Here is a 21,049-nt window from a genome sequence, read left to right as displayed (position 1 = left end):
TGTGATATTTTGGTTAAAAGACTCAAATCACAAAAAAAATGGCAATATACCACATTACTTCTTACTAGTAATACATTTATTGTTTTAGAAACATTACAAAGCATGCTCATCAGTTTTTTGGGTGTAATTATGGCAGAAAAATATTTAGGCTGGTTAAAAAATCTGAGTGGCTGGTCCATTTTTTTAAATCGACCTGCCACATTGGCTGTTGGACACAAAAAGTTAGTTTCAGGCCCTGCGATCAGCTCCTTCTCACGCACCTAGAACCTAACTCTTCAATATAGCCTAAACATTTGTCATTTAACTTTTAAAATGTATTACCTTTTATGTGTGGCACAAACACAACCAGTCACAATGTTTTAATCTGATCAGGCTACATCAAAAGTCTCCTGTAGGCAACCTGCGTACGTTCATCCAGATGGTGGTGTCGAAAAACATAAACCATGATGTTGAAGCGCCCAATGTCGCTATGCTTTGCTTTCGGTTGTGGTGCATTAAAACGGTTGACAGTCAGATTTCCACCTTGCTGATCATTGTCCTCAGCCAGCTCTGATCGTGGTGTCGGTCCAATGAAAACAGGCAGGGAAAGTTAGCTTGTCCGTCCGTGGTGGTCGGCGAACTCTCAATCTTCTGGCCCCTGCTGTCACGCCCTGACCTTTGAGAGACGTTTTACTTCCTCTATTTTGGTTAGGTCAGGGTGTGATGTGGGGTGGGCAATCTAGTTTGTGTATTTCTTTGTGTTTTGGCTGAGTATGGTTCCTAATCGGAGGCAGCTGTCTATCGTTGTCTCTGATTGGGAACCATACTTAGGCAGCCCTTTCTCCCCACTCCTTCAGTTGTGGGATCTTGTTTTCGTACAGCTCAGTAAGAAAAGAAAAGAACGTGACGTTCGTTTGCCTTTGTTTGTTGTTTTGTTTAGTGTTCTGAGTTATAATAAAATTTATGATGAGCACTTACCACGCTGCACCTTGGTCTCCTCCTTACGACGATCGTAGCACCTGCGTGGTATTGAACGTGGCAAAAGTCGATATCCACGTTTATAAACACAGGGTTGCTACAGTTATTGTTATTTCTGGTCGAGAAGGTAATATTTGTTTCTATGAGAGGGGTGTGTGAAGATATCTTTTACGTTGGGGGGGGGGGGGTAAAAATAATGTATGACATCGCCTCTGCCCCAATAAATTAGGAGACGGTTCCTTTACATGTGTGATAGTGATAGCTGATACTTTGGTTTATCAAAATATAGAATTTATCAAATGTTGTTAATATTAAGAACATATTTTTTGTGATTTTTGTTTTGTTCTGATTGTCCCGTATTTCAAGAATCCCTGAAGTAATTCAAATTATTCTCAAAAAGATTGGTGTCAAAATCATGGGGTTGGAACCGGTTCCGGGAACAGAACCAAAAACCCCGGAAAATAATGACCATTGTTAAGGAACAGAAACAGAACCTGGAACGAAAGTTATCCATACTGTCTGAATACTACTTTCATGAAGATTACAGTCTGAATACTCCCAACATTTCATGAAGTCTACAGTCTGAATAATCCCAACATTTCATGAAGGCTACAGTCTGAATACTCACAACATTTCATGAAGGCTACAGTCTGAATACTCCAACATTTCATGAAGGCTACAGTCTGAATACTCCAACATTTCATGAAGGCTACAGTCACAACAACACATACACAACAACACAAATACAATCCATGTAATATCTGTCCTGAGTCGTGACCTGTGTTGCCTTGACTCTGGTATATCTGGAGCAGGTTTAGTAACAGTCTTATCCTCTGGGTCTGATTTAGCCTCCTTGTAGGGGACACTTAGAAATGAGGGCTAATTAAAAACAGGGAGTTCTCTGGTTCCCGGGTTCGTTTGGATCACTAAAATACCACTGTCTACATTACGGTGAGGTCAATGACTAATGTAGCTGTGTTGGAAGCATAGCTTTATGGAATGGGAGATTGAGGGGTATCCCCAGCCAAGAGGAAATCTATGGGAAACCCATATCACCACTTAGTGAGACTGAAATAGGATGAAGGATGACAGAGAGGATGAGGTATGTCTTAAGATGTCTCAGGATGATTGATGGATGAGTTATGTCTTCATGGATCTTTCTCGGGGGGGGTGGGGGGGGAGGGGGGGGGGGCGTCGAAAGGGCAGACGAGGGCGGGGCCAAATCCCTGACGGACACCTTCAGGAAGCTGCAGAAGTGAGTGGAGGTGGGCTGAGCCTCCCATGACCTTAAAGGGATAGTCCACTCCAGAATGAAACTCCTATCAATTTTGGTGAGTCTATGTTCTATGAGTGGGTCAAAATAACAATCGTCACCGTGATTTATTAACTTCGAAGTGGGTCCGTCTGTGAAATCAGGAAAATCGTTTTGTTGCCCGAAATCTTTCACGATAAGGTTCTCGTCACTGGAGAAAAACGAACTGTTAAAACAACGACGGTCCAGATCACCAAATCAGCCGATAGATAGTATGGACAGACTGGTTTAGGACACGTCCATCTGTCTATATCGATAGATAGTATGGACAGACTGGTTTAGGACACGTCCATCTGTCTATATCGATAGATAGTATGGACAGACTGGTTTAGGACACGTCCATCTGTCTATATCGATAGATAGTATGGACAGACTGGTTTAGGACACGTCCATCTGTCTATATTGATAGATAGTATGGACAGACTGGTTTAGGACACGTCCATCTGTCTATATCGATAGATAGTATGGACAGACTGGTTTAGGACACGTCCATCTGTCTATATCGATAGATAGTATGGACAGACTGGTTTAGGACACGTCCATCTGTCTATATCGATAGATAGTATGGACAGACTGGTTTAGGACGCGTCCATCTGTCTATATCGATAGATAGTATGGACAGACTGGTTTAGGACACGTCAATCTGTCTTAATCGATAGATAGTATGGACAGACTGGTTTAGGACACGTCCATCTGTCTATATCGATAGATAGTATGGACAGACTGGTTTAGGACACGTCCATCTGTCTATATCAATATAATATATAATAATAATATAATATAATAATATATATATATATATATAATATATAATAATAATATATACAACTTAGTTTTTCGCTCCAACTATCATCGTTGCAATGTCACTTTCTTTTCTCTTCCCACTTGCCCTCAGAGCCGTTCACGTCAGCCTTTATTGTCCAACTTCCTGTGTCGTGACATCACGTCCTGTATTGTTTGTGGCCCTAAAAAGGGCTTTTGCCGGAGCAATGTCAGAGCCTATCCACTGCATACAATCTGCATCTTGAACATGTAGAGATTGTAGACTCCTAAAATGTATCGTTCCGTTTGTTAAAGGCGATGATTTTTACAGCTAGCTAGCTACTTCACATGCTGACATCGACCGCGGTATTATCGTGTTCAGGTACGTTTGCTGGCCCCAGAGAGATGGTACACCATTGTGGGTTTTGTAGTTGACTGGAGCCGCAACAGATTTCTGCAACGATTTTCACACATTGCTACCAACCTAATTATAGTGACAAAATGAAACGAATTAAATTAGTGTTTAACGCTGTAAATCATCGGAATGAGTGTTATTTAACACTGTAAATCATAGGAATGAGTGTTACTTGTGTGGATTATTCCTTTAATAACAAAGAGCATCAAAGTAAGCTCAGAGCCTTTATTGTCCAACTTCCGGTGTCGTGACATCACGTCCTGTATTGTGACCTCACGTCCTGTGTTTTGACCTCACTTCCGGGTATGGTGACATCACGTCCTGTGTGTTTCAGCTGGATGCGCTGTGCCACCTTCCCAGAGAACTGACTTCCCATAATGCATCAGGAGAACTACACACTCTTCTACATCTGAACTGGACAGAGGAAACCCTGTCTCAGTCGTCTGAAAACTTAACTCTGGGGGACAGACTTTGATTTTTCACTGGGACATTACAGACATTTTAATACCAAAGTTACACACAAGAATGACTTTCTAAAGAGGTGTTGAGTGTTTCTGAGTGGTCCAGTCTCAGGACTGACTTAAATTTGCTGGAAAATCAGAGACAAGGTTTGAATATTACTGTCCATCAATGATTCCCGACCTAATTTTACTGAGCTTGAGCAATTTTGACAAAAAACAATGGATATACATCTACAATGGTCAGTTAACAAAAAACTGGTTCGCTCATACAGACATTGAGTCATGTGGCCGTGGCTCGCTATATAAAGCAGGCAAACAGGCATCGAGACATTCAGTTACTGATTGATTCACGGATTGGCTATTGCAGCAGACGACCGGGTTCCATTCCCATCAGCTAAAAACAGCTACAAGCTTGAGTCCATGTCCCCGTCCTGCCTGCTGTCAACGGTACAGGCTGGTGGCGGTGGTGTAATGGTCTGGGGGAATGTTTTCCTACCACACGTTAGGTCCATTGATACCAATTGAACTACAGGCCAACCAATTGTTTCGGGTAATAAATCCCTAACTGAGCCACTTTCTCAATATGTGGACTGTCACATTAGGGATTTGGTGCATATGTTGCCCTCTTACCTCAAGCACACAACATACTTTTTTGAAGAAGTTAGAGACTTGTTCAGTGGACTCGAATGACTTGTTGTGTATTATGGACGTCTCTAGCCTTGTCATGAAACAATATTTGAATCAAATAACAAAACTGGATCACCCCCACTGACTTCCTGTTGAGCTTGACTAATTAAATATTGGCGAATAATTATTTTAAGTCAGAAGACTGTTATTATCAGTTCAAGGAATTGCTATGGGTGTCAGGCTGTTCAAAGGATCGGACCAAAATGCAGCGTGTTCGTAGTTCCACATATTTTATTTACCGTGAAACTAAATGCAATACACTAAATACTTGAATACACAAAAAACAACAAACCGTGACGCAGAGAGGAAAAACACACTATTCAAAAATGAATCACCCACAAAAACAGGTGGTGCAAACATCACCTTAAATATGACCGCCAATTAGAGACGTCAACCAGCTGCCTCTAATTGGAGATCATTACCAAACAAAACCAACATAGAAATACAAAACTAGAAACTGAACATAGAAATACAAAACACAGACAAACACCCCCATTGTCACGCCCTGACCTACTCTACCATAGAAAATAACCACTTACTATGGTCAGGACGTGACAATGGGGTCGCCAGTTCCGCTTAATTATGCTAATTTATTTATGGTGAAAGTTCAGTTGGACTTTGAATCCGATAATAATCCCTATTCTAAGTTTCTGAAAATGTTTGAGATATATCGATGATATTTTGTTGATTTGGTCAGGTGATATGATCTTGAATTGCAGGATTCCGTCCATTAAATTTACGTTAGTATCCGATAAAGAACATGTTTCCTTTTTTGGATGTTTCGGTTAAGAAAGATAACAATGGCTTACACACTGAGATGTATAGAAAAGACATGGATAGAAATCCCTTTCTTCATATCAGCAGTTATCAAACACCCTCATTAATAAATAGTTAACCCTATATAAAAAAAAACTCTTCCGCATTAGGCATATTTTGTAACTCTGATTTATCATTTGATGTACATACCAAAGATTTACGTGAACGATTTAAAGCAAGACGGTATAAAGAAGACTTATTGGACAAATTTCCTTAAAAAGAGAGGAAGACAAACTGAGCTGAATGCATGATGTCATCCATGTCAACAGAATTCCTCTCTTCCCTCTCTGCAACTTTGGTTCCCACCTACAGTCCCGTCTCAAGGTTGATCAAGGAAGGGGTTAATAGACACTGGTACATATTACTCAGCGTCACCCCCCCCCCAAAAAAAAAACAAGTGGGGATTGTTTAGTAAGGTAAGATTTGCCTAAGAAAAAAAGGCATTGCATTTCACGTCTATCATACCAGATGGCAAATTTCCCTTTGTCACAACTGCATTTCCTGTTATGCCATGAGGAGGACACGCTCTACTCCATCCTCATTACGGTCAGAGGATAAAGGTTTGAGGTAGAATAACATGTAACGTGTTGGATATCTCCTGTATAGTCTTCCTGTAACCTTTTGTTATGTGGGTACCGTGAGACCAAACGTCAACACCAGACAAAGATATGTGAGCGTAGGAGCTCCAGTCACAACGGTGATGAAAAACCACCTGTTGCCAGGCATTTCAACAGCCGTAATCATGATGAGAAACCACCTGTTGCTAGGCATTTCAACAGCCGTAATCATGATGAGAAACCACCTGTTGCTAGGCATTTCAACAGCCGTAATCATGATGAGAAATCACCTGTTGCCGGGCATTTCAACAGCCGTAATCATGATGAGAAATCACCTGTTGCCAGGCATTTCAACAGCCATAATCATGATGAAAAAACACCTGTTGCCAGGCATTTCAACAGCCGTAATCATGATGAGAAATCACCTGTTGCCGGGCATTTCAACAGCCGTAATCATGAACTAAGTACCTTTCGTTATATGGGTGTTGAATTGGTGAAGGCGCCACCTAGTGGAGGAGATGGGGATAAATTACTTCACCAAAGAGAGACACATTGGATAGATCGCTTGATCACTCCAGCAGTTCTCAATGAGGAATGGTCTTTTTCTAGTACGTTCTAAACAGACCAAACATTTAGGTAATGACATCATAATGAACAGTAATGACATCATAATGACCGGTAATGACAGGTAATGACATCATAATGACAGGTAATGACATCATAATGACATGTAATGTCATCATAATGACAGGTAATGACATCATAATGACCAGTAAATGACATCATAATGACAGGTAATGACATCATAATGACATTATAATGACAGGTAACGACATCATAATGACCGCTAATGACATCATAATGACCAGGTAACGACATCATAATGACCGGTAAATGACATCATAATGACCGGTAACGACATCATAATGACCGGTAAATGACATCATAATGACCGGTAACGACATCATAATGACCGGTAAATGACATCATAATGACCGGTAACGACATCATAATGACCGGTAAATGACATCATAATGACCAGGTAATGACATCATAATGACCGGTAAATGACATCATAATGACCAGGTAACGACATCATAATGACCGGTAAATGACATCATAATGACCGCTAATGACATCATAATGACCAGGTAATGACATCATAATGACCGGTAAATGACAGGTAATGACATCATAATGACCGGTAACGACATCATAATGACCGGTAAATGACATCATAATGACCGGTAACGACATCATAATGACCACTAATGACATCATAATGACCAGGTAACGACATCATAATGACCAGGTAATGACATCATAATGACCGGTAAATGACATCATAATGTAATTGTAATTGTGCGTCTACGTGTCTTTACTTGATTGTCATGTTTCCCCACACAGCTTCCTCTGCTGGGATGTCTTGATTGGGCCGATACTGACTTGGAATTTAGAAGGATGCTCTCACCTGTGAGGTTTTGTTGTTGTGACATTGGTTGCCATTGCCTTGCACGCCGAAGAAGGGCTCATACCCCAAACGGTTGTTCGGCAATAAAAATACGTCAATGTATGGTTATTTACCGGAGAGCTGTCCAATTTCTGTTCTTTGAACGCCACACCTTGTAGAATCCACGCCCCGAAGAATTCAGACTGTTCTGGTGGCAAAGGGGGGGGGGGGGGGTCTGACCTGGTGCTACATAGGTGTACCTAATAAACTGGCCGACTGAGTGTCTGTTTCCCTAAGAGTTGTGTAAAGTCGGTAGGATCTTATTCACAATGATCCACAGCTGTAATGGCTGCCAAAGGTTCTTCCACCAAGTATTAACTCTGGGGGAGGTGAAGACAATTTTTAGATTTAATTTGGAACATTTTCTATAATTTCTATTTTACTTTTGAAGATGTGGAGTTGGTTGTGCAGATTGGTAGGAAAGAAATTCAATGTAATACATGTTTTGATAAGTTTAGGGCGGCAAAAGGTTGAATGTGCAAAGAGTGTGTCGACTTTTACTAGAGACTTTATATCCATAACAAATTATATTTTAATACAAAATGGAACAAGACAGCAAAGTAAATACATGAATAATATTATCAATACAAACTACATGTAACAACTAAGTAAACAATAAAGTACTACATATAGCAGGTAAGTAGTAAGTAGAACATCAAACATCAACAACTGACATCATCAGTAGTCCATCAACGTCCATTATCATCAGCCAAGATGGCCGTCTTCTGTCTTCAAGCATTTCTCAGAGGAAGAAGGGACAGGAAGTCTTGGTTACATTTGGCATAGTCTGCAGGATGTCCCCTATTCCTTTGTCTTCCCTAATCCCTACCTTTTTACACATGGGCATAAACCTCTCCCATCTCAGCCAGCAGGGTGGTGTTGAAGGTGTTCCTCTGTCTCTCTGTACGTGGCCTTGAAGATCTTAACCTCTCCCATCTCAGCCAGCAGGGTGGTGTTGAAGGTGTTCTTGAAGTCCTCAGTGAATACCAGGTCTGAGGGGAAACGGACCTTGTTGGCCCAGATCAGAGTGGTTCCTAAAGGAAATGATATGAGTTGTTTAAGGCTTTCATTCCGGTACATTCTGGGATTTGTTGTACTTTTAAACTGTTCAATAAATCTATCAATGAATCAACAATTCATCCAATCAATCAAGCAACCAACCAATCAATCAATCAGTACATATATCAACCAATAAACCAACCAATCAATCAATCAATCAACCAATCAATAATTTAACAAATCGATCAACCAATCAATCAGTACATTAATCAACCAATCAACCAACCAATCAACCAACCAACCAATCAATCAATCAACCAACCAATCAATCAATCAGTACATCAACCAATCAACCAATCAACCAATCAATCAATCAGTACATATATCAACCAACCAATCAATCAATCAATCAACCAATCAATAATTTAACAAATCAATCAACCAATCAATCAGTACATTAATCAACCAATCAACCAACCAATCAATCAGTCAATCAATCAAACCAATCAATCAATCAGTACAGCAATCAACCAATCAATCAACCAATCAACCAATCAATCAACCAATCAATCAACCAATTAATCAACCAATCAACCAATCAATCAATCAGTCAATCAATCAATCAATCAATCAATCAATCAATACATCAATACATCAATCAATCAATCAATACATCAATACATCAATCAATCAATCAATCAACCTGGCCGGCAGAAGTATCTCATGGTGAACAGCAGCTCTTCCAGGTAGTCATGGTGATACACCACATCAGCCGCCAGCACGTAGTCATAGCGATAGACGGATCTGGGGTAGGTGCGTTCCACCTCAGGACCCCAGGACAGAGCTGCAGCTTGGGGAGTGTACCTACAGCGCCCTCTGGTGTTACGGAGTAGGTTGGCTCTCAGGTTACCTATGATCTCTGGTAGGTCTGTAGCTGTGACCCAGGCACCTGGGGACAGGAAGCACTCTGTTAATCAACTAACAGACACACAGGTGGCCAGTACCCAATCAACCCCTAGCCTCTAGTCGTCTAGTGCCGAGGACACTTCAAGCAGATCTGAAAAGATTGGATAGGTGTAAGTGGTATAAAATGCTAGGACCTCCTCCACCTTGATAGGATCTCCTCCACCTTGATAGGACCTCCTCCACCTTGCTAGCCACCTTGGTAGGACCTCCTCCACCTTGCTATCCACCTTGGTAGGACCTCCTCCACCTTGCTATCCACCTTGGTAGGACCTCCTCCACCTTGCTATCCACCTTGGTAGGACCTCCTCCACCTTGCTAGCCGCCTTGATAGGCTAGGTAGAAATGTTGCCATATTTCTTACACCTCTCCGATCTTCTCAGATGTTCAATATGAGTAAATTTAATGCTCAGACTCACCTAGGAGTGTGGCTACAATAGACACTAGGCCAGGGCCTGCTCCTAGCTCCAGCACGGCCTTGTCCACCAGGTTCACCTGCTCAACGTTGATCTCTAGGTAGTGACACAGAGCCAACGCCTGCAGGCAACCACAGTTACTATAGAAACCATCATTATAGTTGTTAGAACTTCAACCATAGTTACTATAGAAACCCTCATTATAGTTGTTAGAACTTCAACCATAGTTACTATAGAAACCATCATTGTAGTTGTTAGAACTTCAACCATAGTTACTATAGAAACCATCATTATAGTTGTTAGAACTTCAACCATAGTTACTATAGAAACCATCATTATAGTTGTTAGAACTTCAACCATAGTTACTATAGAAACCCTCATTGTAGTTGTTAGAACTTCAACCATAGTTACTATAGAAACCATCATTAGTTGTTAGAACTTCAACCATAGTTACTATAGAAACCATCATTATAGTTGTTAGAATTTCTAGTTACTATAGAAACCATCATTATAGTTGTTAGAACTTCTAGTTACTATAGAAACCATCATTATAGTTGTTAGAACTTCAACCATAGTTACTATAGAAACCATCATTATAGTTGTTAGAACTTCAACCATAGTTACTATAGAAACCATCATTATAGTTGTTAGAATTTGTAGTTACTATAGAAACCATCATTATAGTTGTTAGAACTTCTAGTTACTATAGAAACCATCATTATAGTTGTTAGAACTTCAACCATAGTTACTATAGAAACCATCATTATAGTTGTTAGAACTTCAACCATAGTTACTATAGAAACCATCATTATAGTTGTTAGAACTTCAACCATAGTTACTATAGAAACCATCATTAGTTGTTAGAACTTCAACCATAGTTACTATAGAAACCATCATTATAGTTGTTAGAATTTCTAGTTACTATAGAAACCATCATTATAGTTGTTAGAACTTCTAGTTACTATAGAAACCATCATTATAGTTGTTAGAACTTCAACATCGTTACTATAGAAACCATCATTATAGTTGTTAGAACTTCAACCATAGTTACTATAGAAACCATCATTATAGATGTTAGAACTTCATCCATAGTTACTATAGAAACCATCATTATAGTTGTTAGAACTTCAACCATAGTTACTATAGAAACCCTCATTATAGATGTTAGAACTTCAACCATAGTTACTATAGAAACCATCATTATAGTTGTTAGAACTTCAACCATAGTTACTATAGAAACCATCATTATAGTTGTTAGAACTTCAACATCAGTTACTATAGAAACCATCATTATAGTTGTTAGAACTTCAACCATAGTTACTATAGAAACCATCATTATAGTTGTTAGAACTTCAACCATAGTTACTATAGAAACCATCATTATAGTTGTTAGAACTTCAACCATAGTTACTATAGAAACCATCATTAGTTGTTAGAACTTCATCCATAGTTACTATAGAAACCATCATTATAGTTGTTAGAACTTCAACCATAGTTACTATAGAAACCATCATTGTAGTTGTTAGAACTTCAACCATAGTTACTATAGAAACCATCATTATAGTTGTTAGAACTTCAACCATAGTTACTATAGAAACCATCATTATAGTTGTTAGAACTTCAACCATAGTTACTATAGATACCATCATTATAGTTGTTAGAACTTCATCCATAGTTACTATAGAAACCATCATTGTAGTTGTTAGAACTTCAACCATAGTTACTATAGAAACCATCATTATAGTTGTTAGAACTTCAACCATAGTTACTATAGAAACCATCATTGTAGTTGGTAGAACTTCAACCAGTTACTATAGAAACCATCATTATAGATGTTAGAACTTCATCCATAGTTACTATAGAAACCATCATTATAGTTGTTAGAACTTCAACCATAGTTACTATAGAAACCATCATTATAGTTGTTAGAACTTCAACATCAGTTACTATAGAAACCATCATTATAGTTGTTAGAACTTCATCCATAGTTACTATAGAAACCATCATTATAGTTGTTAGAACTTCATCCATAGTTACTATAGAAACCATCATTATAGTTGTTAGAACGTCAACATCAGTTACTATAGAAACCATCATTATAGTTGTTAGAACTTCAACCATAGTTACTATAGAAACCATCATTATAGTTGTTTGAACTTCAACCATAGTTACTATAGATACCATCATTATAGTTGTTAGAACTTCATCCATAGTTACTATAGAAACCATCATTGTAGTTGTTAGAACTTCAACCATAGTTACTATAGAAACCATCATTATAATTGTTAGAACTTCAACCATAGTTACTATAGAAACCATCATTATTGTTGTTAGAACTTCATTAATCATCATTATTCTGTGAGTTCATTGGACTTCAAAAGGAAAAGAATTTGAGCTACTTTGTTAAGTCCTCGAAGTGAGCTGAATTTGAACAAGCTTGTTGAGTAAAATTACAAATTCATGTTTAATAAAAAACACTTTAATACCGCATCCATCCTCATCATATTTCCCAGCATGCTCTATTGTAGGTTGAATTTCAGAATTGTTGGTTTCAATACCTGTGTTTCTGCATATACATTGAGTGATTAATCTTATGCTACACAAAATTAAATAACATTCATTTTTCTAAACTAATTACAAGTTTGACTTATTGCCACTGTTACTGAGATGGCTGTTTCAGTTCATATGATTTAGGAAGTCTGATTAGTGAATTTTCCTTCCCTGGCAGTCATTCTTATACAGGTTGAGTGAGATTAAAGATTCCAACTGTTGGATCTTCTCAATCTGGCTGGATTACAATAATAATTACAGCACATTTGCAAGCCAGAATAATGTGATTTGCAGCCCTGATGTGGTTTGTAAACCAGGAGTTTCAGACCACTGTGGTATCTCCCTCCTTCCTTCCATCCTAATCGTCATCAATGCTATCATCGTTATCTATGAATGTCATGTTCAATAGTAGACTGACTCACCGCTGGCCAGATGACAGCACCGTAAGAGTCCAAGGCCTCAAAGATGCTGATCTCCTGTCCTACGTAGCAGAACACCTCTTTACCAAACTTGGAGTAGGTAGTGGGGGCCCAGGCCTGCTTCTCCTGCTGCTGGGGTTCAGTCTCCTTGGCTTTGTCATCTGATTCCTCTTCACCGTCTATCACTGTTGGCTCGCTATCGTCTTTCTCCTCCTCCTCATCTTCATCTTCCTCCTCTTCGTCTTCCTCATCTTTCTCCTTCTCCTCCTCCTCTACTTTCATGAAAGCAGTGTCCTTCTCATCTTTGTGATTTGTGCCTGAAGGTTCCATAAAAATCTGAGATACGATTATTTTACTTCAACTGCTCTGATATACAGTAGCACTGATGTTGAAATGACAAGTTAGCTACTAATTGTACAGTCAGCACTCTCTTCAGTCTCTCCCACACTTTGTAAACACAGCGTCCAACACTTGAGTTTTTATCTCTCTCCCCCTCTCTCCCTAACTTCACCCCTCCCCGAACCATGTTTGGAAAACAACATATTTTTCCCCGCTTACAGCCTGTCAAAGCTAAGTACTGTAATGAAATCCTTACCCTCTTAGACACCCTTCCACAGCCCTCTTTCATTCCCCATATGGACTGCCTCACAGCGGAGTTGACGAGAGAGCAGAAACGGGCCACTTTTAAATCCTTTATCAAACCAATCCATCACCTACCTACTGCAGTCCTTGGATTTATTTGGGTCGGTGGGTTTTGGGGTCAACCCTCCGCTCTTCTGTCTTGGTTTTTCCATCTCGTATGGATTAATTAAAGTATTTTTCTCTTCTTCTTGTTGAAGATCGTTGTAACTGCGTCTTAGGAAGTCTCAGAGTCGAGGTTTTAAGACTTTATCGGAATCAGAATCCTTCATCACACCAACCCAACTCTATATTTAGAGACGGAACCATCTGAAACACACACACAAACACATTTTAGATTTAAACAAACAATATTGAAGTCACCGTAAACTGTCAACTCCATCTCCCTGATATACTAAGATAGGATATGAATTTTGGTTCAAATATGTTTATTTTAATTAGGTTTTAGAGTCATGAAGCAACTGAGGACAGGGCCTGAAATTAACACCAGCCACCCGCCAAATGTGGGTGGATTTTTGGCAATGGCGGGTAAAGATGTTTATTTCATCAGTCACGTTGGCGGGTGGTGAGGGGTCAGGGGTCAGGGCTACACAGTGCCAGCATTCCGCTGGCATTTGCAAATTAAAATAAAGTTCAAAAGTCAAGTATGAGCACATTTATGGCAAAATAAACTGTGCAGTAGCCGTTTTTTCAAATGATTTCTGCCATTTTGTTTCATAGCTGGTAATCACACAAAGAATTAGGAATCCTAAAACCCTCGTCGTGCAGCAACACTGCCTGGCTTTTGGGCTTGTGGGCTGTGAGCAGCTGTGAGCACTGTGAGCGAAGTGCTGAAAGACTGATTGTTTTAGAAGCGCTGCCACAGGCATAATAAACGTTGCTCTAATTTACTTGAAAGTGTTTCTTGTCTTGTTCAGCAGCCAGGTTGTTTTTCAGTGTTTCAGTTTGTTTCGACTGCTAGCAAAGAGAAGTCAGCTACTAGTCAGAATCTCACAGGCACATTACCACGGTAACCTCCCGTCCTTAAAGGGGCAGCTGAACATTTTTGTTTGTCTGATCTGTGTGATATTTTGGTTAAAAGACTCAAATCACAAAAAAATTGGCAATATACCACATTACTTCTTACTAGTAATACATTTATTGTTTTAGAAACATTACAAAGCATGCTCATCAGTTTTTTGGGTGTAATTATGGCAGAAAAATATTTAGGCTGGTTAAAAAATCTGAGTGGCTGGTCCATTTTTTTAAATCGACCTGCCACATTGGCTGTTGGACACAAAAAGTTAGTTTCAGGCCCTGCGATCAGCTCCTTCTCACGCACCTAGAACCTAACGCTTCAATATAGCCTAAACATTTGTCATTTAACTTTTAAAATGTATTACCTTTTATGTGTGGCACAAACACAACCAGTCACAATGTTTTAATCTGATCAGGCTACATCAAAAGTCTCCTGTAGGCAACCTGTGTACGTTCATCCAGATGGTGGTGTCAAAAAACATAAACCATGATGTTGAAGCGCCCAATGTCGCTATGCTTTGCTTTCGGTTGTGGTGCATTAAAACGGTTGACAGTCAGATTTCCACCTTGCTGATCATTGTCCTCAGCCAGCTCTGATCGTGGTGTCGGTCCAATGAAAACAGGCAGGGAAAGTTAGCTTGTCCGTCCGTGGTGGTCGGCGAACTCTCAATCTTCTGGCCCCTGCTGTCACGCCCTGACCTTTGAGAGACGTTTTACTTCCTCTATTTTGGTTAGGTCAGGGTGTGATGTGGGGTGGGCAATCTAGTTTGTGTATTTCTTTGTGTTTTGGCTGAGTATGGTTCCTAATCGGAGGCAGCTGTCTTTCGTTGTCTCTGATTGGGAACCATACTTAGGCAGCCCTTTCTCCCCACTCCTTCAGTTGTGGGATCTTGTTTTCGTACAGCTCAGTAAGAAAAGAAAAGAAAAGAACGTGACGTTCGTTTGCCTTTGTTTGTTGTTTTGTTTAGTGTTCTGAGTTATAATAAAATTTATGATGAGCACTTACCACGCTGCACCTTGGTCTCCTCCTTACGACGATCGTAGCACCTGCGTGGTATTGAACGTGGCAAAAGTCGATATCCACGTTTATAAACACAGGGTTGCTACAGTTATTGTTATTTCTGGTCGAGAAGGTAATATTTGTTTCTATGAGAGGGGTGTGTGAAGATATCTTTTACGTTGGGGGGGGGGTAAAAATAATGTATGACATCGCCTCTGCCCCAATAAATTAGGAGACGGTTCCTTTACATGTGTGATAGTGATAGCTGATACTTTGGTTTATCAAAATATAGAATTTATCAAATGTTGTTAATATTAAGAACATATTTTTTGTGATTTTTGTTTTGTTCTGATTGTCCCGTATTTCAAGAATCCCTGAAGTAATTCAAATTATTCTCAAAAAGATTGGTGTCAAAATCATGGGGTTGGAACCGGTTCCGGGAACAGAACCAAAAACCCGGAAAATAATGACCATTGTTAAGGAACAGAAACAGAACCTGGAACGAAAGTTATCCATACTGTCTGAATACTACTTTCATGAAGATTACAGTCTGAATAGTCCCAACATTTCATGAAGTCTACAGTCTGAATAATCCCAACATTTCATGAAGGCTACAGTCTGAATACTCACAACATTTCATGAAGGCTACAGTCTGAATACTCCAACATTTCATGAAGGCTACAGTCTGAATACTCCAACATTTCATGAAGGCTACAGTCTGAATACTCCAACATTTCATGAAGGCTACAGTCTGAATACTCCAACATTTCATGAAGGCTACAGTCTGAATACTCCAACATTTCATGAAGGCTACAGTCTGAATACTCCCAACATTTCATGAAGGCTACAGTCTGAATACTCCAACATTTCATGAAGGCTACAGTCACAACAACACATACACAACAACACAAATACAATCCATGTAATATCTGTCCTGAGTCGTGACCTGTGTTGCCTTGACTCTGGTATATCTGGAGCAGGTTTAGTAACAGTCTTATCCTCTGGGTCTGATTTAGCCTCCTTGTAGGGGACACTTAGAAATGAGGGCTAATTAAAAACAGGGAGTTCTCTGGTTCCCGGGTTCGTTTGGATCACTAAAATACCACTGTCTACATTACGGTGAGGTCAATGACTAATGTAGCTGTGTTGGAAGCATAGCTTTATGGAATGGGAGATTGAGGGGTATCCCCAGCCAAGAGGAAATCTATGGGAAACCCATATCACCACTTAGTGAGACTGAAATAGGATGAAGGATGACAGAGAGGATGAGGTATGTCTTAAGACGTCTCAGGATGATTGATGGATGAGTTATGTCTTCATGGATCTTTCTCGGGGGGGGGGGGGGGGGGGGGGCGTCAAAAGGTCAGACGAGGGCGGGGCCAAATCCCTGACGGACACCTTCAGGAAGCTGCAGAAGTGAGTGGAGGTGGGCTGAGCCTCCCATGACCTTAAAGGGATAGTCCACTCCAGAATGAAACTCCTAGCAATTTTGGTGAGTCTATGTTCTATGAGTGGGTCAAAATAACAATCGTCACCGTGATTTATTAACTTCGAAGTGGGTCCGTCTGTGAAATCAGGAAAATCGTTTTGTTGCCCGAAATCTTTCACGATAAGGTTCTCGTCACTGGAGAAAAACGAACTGTTAAAACAACGACGGTCCAGATCACCAAATCAGCCGATAGATAGTATGGACAGACTGGTTTAGGACACGTCCATCTGTCTATATCGATAGATAGTATGGACAGACTGGTTTAGGACACGTCCATCTGTCTATATCGATAGATAGTATGGACAGACTGGTTTAGGACACGTCCATCTGTCTATATCGATAGATAGTATGGACAGACTGGTTTAGGACACGTCCATCTGTCTATATCGATAGATAGTATGGACAGACTGGTTTAGGACACGTCCATCTGTCTATATCGATAGATAGTATGGACAGACTGGTTTAGGACACGTGAATCTGTCTTAATCGATAGATAGTATGGACAGACTGGTTTAGGACACGTCCATCTGTCTATATCGATAGATAGTATGGACAGACTGGTTTAGGACACGTCCATCTGTCTATATCGATAGATAGTATGGACAGACTGGTTTAGGACACGTCCATCTGTCTATATCGATAGATAGTATGGACAGACTGGTTTAGGACACATCTATCTGTCTATATCGTCATGACAAAGGTATGTATTTCACTGAGATGTGATCTCACACCAAATTATTCAACTTTGTTTTTTCCTCCGACTATCATCGTTGCAATGTCACTTTCTCTTCTCTCTCCACTTGCCCTCAGAGCCGTTCACATGACAGCCTTTATTGTCCAACTTCCTGTGTCGTGACGTCACGTCCTGTATTGTTTGTAGCAATGTCAGAGCCTACCCACTGCATAGCAGACGATCTGCATCTTGAACATGTAGAGATTGTAGACTCCTAAATTGTATCGTTCCGTTTGTTAAAGGCGATGATTTTTACAGCTAGCTAGCTACTTCACATGCTGACATCGACCGCGATATTATCGTGTTCAGGTACGTTTGCTGGCCCCAGAGAGACGGTACACCATTGTGGGTTTTGTAGTTGACTGGAGCTGCAACAGATTCCTGCAACGAAAAAAACACCAAACCGTGACGCAGAGAGGAAAACACACTATTCAAAAATGAATCACCCACAAAAACAGGTGGTGCAAACATCACCTTAAATATGACCTCCAATTAGAGACAACGTCAACCAGCTGCCTCTAATTGGAGATCATTACCAAACAAAACCAACATAGAAATACAAAACTAGAAACTGAACATAGAAATACAAAACACAGACAAACACCCCCATTGTCACGCCCTGACCTACTCTACCATAGAAAATAACCACTTACTATGGTCAGGACGTGACAATGGGGTCGCCAGTTCCGCTTAATTATGCTAATTTATTTATGGGGAAAGTTCAGTTGGACTTTGAATCCGATAATAATCCCTATTCTAAGTTTCTGAAAATGTTTGAGATATATCGATGATATTTTGTTGATTTGGTCAGGTGATATGATCTTGAATTGCAGGATTCCGTCCATTAAATTTACGTTAGTATCCGATAAAGAACATGTTTCCTTTTTTGGATGTTTCGGTTAAGAAAGATAACAATGGCTTACACACTGAGATGTATAGAAAAGACATGGATAGAAATCCCTTTCTTCATATCAGCAGTTATCAAACACCCTCATTAATAAATAGTTAACCCTATATAAAAAAAAACTCTTCCGCATTAGGCATATTTTGTAACTCTGATTTATCATTTGATGTACATACCAAAGATTTACGTGAACGATTTAAAGCAAGACGGTATAAAGAAGACTTATTGGACAAATTTCCTTAAAAAGAGAGGAAGACAAACTGAGCTGAATGCATGATGTCATCCATGTCAACAGAATTCCTCTCTTCCCTCTCTGCAACTTTGGTTCCCACCTACAGTCCCGTCTCAAGGTTGATCAAGGAAGGGGTTAATAGACACTGGTACATATTACTCAGCGTCACCCCCCCCCCCAAAAAAAAACAAGTGGGGATTGTTTAGTAAGGTAAGATTTGCCTAAGAAAAAAAGGCATTGCATTTCACGTCTATCATACCAGATGGCAAATTTCCCTTTGTCACAACTGCATTTCCTGTTATGCCATGAGGAGGACACGCTCTACTCCATCCTCATTACGGTCAGAGGATAAAGGTTTGAGGTAGAATAACATGTAACGTGTTGGATATCTCCTGTATAGTCTTCCTGTAACCTTTTGTTATGTGGGTACCGTGAGACCAAACGTCAACACCAGACAAAGATATGTGAGCGTAGGAGCTCCAGTCACAACGGTGATGAAAAACCACCTGTTGCCAGGCATTTCAACAGCCGTAATCATGATGAGAAACCACCTGTTGCTAGGCATTTCAACAGCCGTAATCATGATGAGAAACCACCTGTTGCTAGGCATTTCAACAGCCGTAATCATGATGAGAAATCACCTGTTGCCGGGCATTTCAACAGCCGTAATCATGATGAGAAATCACCTGTTGCCAGGCATTTCAACAGCCATAATCATGATGAAAAAACACCTGTTGCCAGGCATTTCAACAGCCGTAATCATGATGAGAAATCACCTGTTGCCGGGCATTTCAACAGCCGTAATCATGAACTAAGTACCTTTCGTTATATGGGTGTTGAATTGGTGAAGGCGCCACCTAGTGGAGGAGATGGGGATAAATTACTTCACCAAAGAGAGACACATTGGATAGATCGCTTGATCACTCCAGCAGTTCTCAATGAGGAATGGTCTTTTTCTAGTACGTTCTAAACAGACCAAACATTTAGGTAATGACATCATAATGAACAGTAATGACATCATAATGACCGGTAATGACAGGTAATGACATCATAATGACAGGTAATGACATCATAATGACATGTAATGTCATCATAATGACAGGTAATGACATCATAATGACCAGTAAATGACATCATAATGACAGGTAATGACATCATAATGACATTATAATGACAGGTAACGACATCATAATGACCGCTAATGACATCATAATGACCAGGTAACGACATCATAATGACCGGTAAATGACATCATAATGACCGGTAACGACATCATAATGACCGGTAAATGACATCATAATGACCGGTAACGACATCATAATGACCGGTAAATGACATCATAATGACCGGTAACGACATCATAATGACCGGTAAATGACATCATAATGACCAGGTAATGACATCATAATGACCGGTAAATGACATCATAATGACCAGGTAACGACATCATAATGACCGGTAAATGACATCATAATGACCGCTAATGACATCATAATGACCAGGTAATGACATCATAATGACCGGTAAATGACAGGTAATGACATCATAATGACCGGTAACGACATCATAATGACCGGTAAATGACATCATAATGACCGGTAACGACATCATAATGACCACTAATGACATCATAATGACCAGGTAACGACATCATAATGACCAGGTAATGACATCATAATGACCGGTAAATGACATCATAATGTAATTGTAATTGTGCGTCTACGTGTCTTTACTTGATTGTCATGTTTCCCCACACAGCTTCCTCTGCTGGGATGTCTTGATTGGGCCGATACTGACTTGGAATTTAGAAGGATGCTCTCACCTGTGAGGTTTTGTTGTTGTGACATTGGTTGCCATTGCCTTGCACGCCGAAGAAGGGCTCATACCCCAAACGGTTGTTCGGCAATAAAAATACGTCAATGTATGGTTATTTACCGGAGAGCTGTCCAATTTCTGTTCTTTGAACGCCACACCTTGTAGAATCCACGCCCCGAAGAATTCAGACTGTTCTGGTGGCAAAGGGGGGGGGGGGGGGTCTGACCTGGTGCTACATAGGTGTACCTAATAAACTGGCCGACTGAGTGTCTGTTTCCCTAAGAGTTGTGTAAAGTCGGTAGGATCTTATTCACAATGATCCACAGCTGTAATGGCTGCCAAAGGTTCTTCCACCAAGTATTAACTCTGGGGGAGGTGAAGACAATTTTTAGATTT

The 21,049-nt window shown here is 40.0% G+C and overlaps 1 protein-coding gene across 1 annotated transcript; it reads right to left on the bottom strand.

The window, feature by feature from the left end:
* Positions 1-7,827: 7,827 nt before the first annotated feature.
* On the bottom strand, positions 7,828-13,722 carry LOC106598821 (methyltransferase-like protein 21E). The gene is made up of 4 exons (XM_082963213.1): positions 12,828-13,722; positions 9,859-9,976; positions 9,180-9,425; positions 7,828-8,511 (listed from the first exon to the last, which is right to left on the bottom strand). Exons 1-4 carry the CDS (start codon positions 13,152-13,154, stop codon positions 8,339-8,341), a joined length of 864 nt encoding a protein of 287 aa, XP_082819339.1. The 5' UTR covers positions 13,155-13,722; the 3' UTR covers positions 7,828-8,338.
* Between the last annotated feature and the right edge of the window lie 7,327 nt (positions 13,723-21,049).

This window comes from Salmo salar, chromosome 16, assembly GCF_965601325.2.
Source record: "Salmo salar chromosome 16, fSalSal1, whole genome shotgun sequence".
In the NCBI taxonomy this organism is placed as follows: Eukaryota; Metazoa; Chordata; class Actinopteri; order Salmoniformes; family Salmonidae; genus Salmo; species Salmo salar.
The sequence above is the reverse complement of the archived record's forward strand: the minus strand, read 5'-3'. Positions and strand labels throughout refer to the sequence as shown.

Coding starts and splice junctions, on each gene's coding strand:
- LOC106598821 (XM_082963213.1), bottom strand. CDS start 13,154: ATGGAACCTTCAGGCACAAATCACAAAGATGAGAAGGACACTGCTTTC. Junction 9,977..12,827: donor GTGCTGTCATCTGGCCAGCG/GTGAGTCAGTCT, acceptor GGTTGCCTGCAG/GCGTTGGCTCTGTGTCACTA. Junction 9,426..9,858: donor TATTGTAGCCACACTCCTAG/GTGAGTCTGAGC, acceptor TCCTGTCCCCAG/GTGCCTGGGTCACAGCTACA.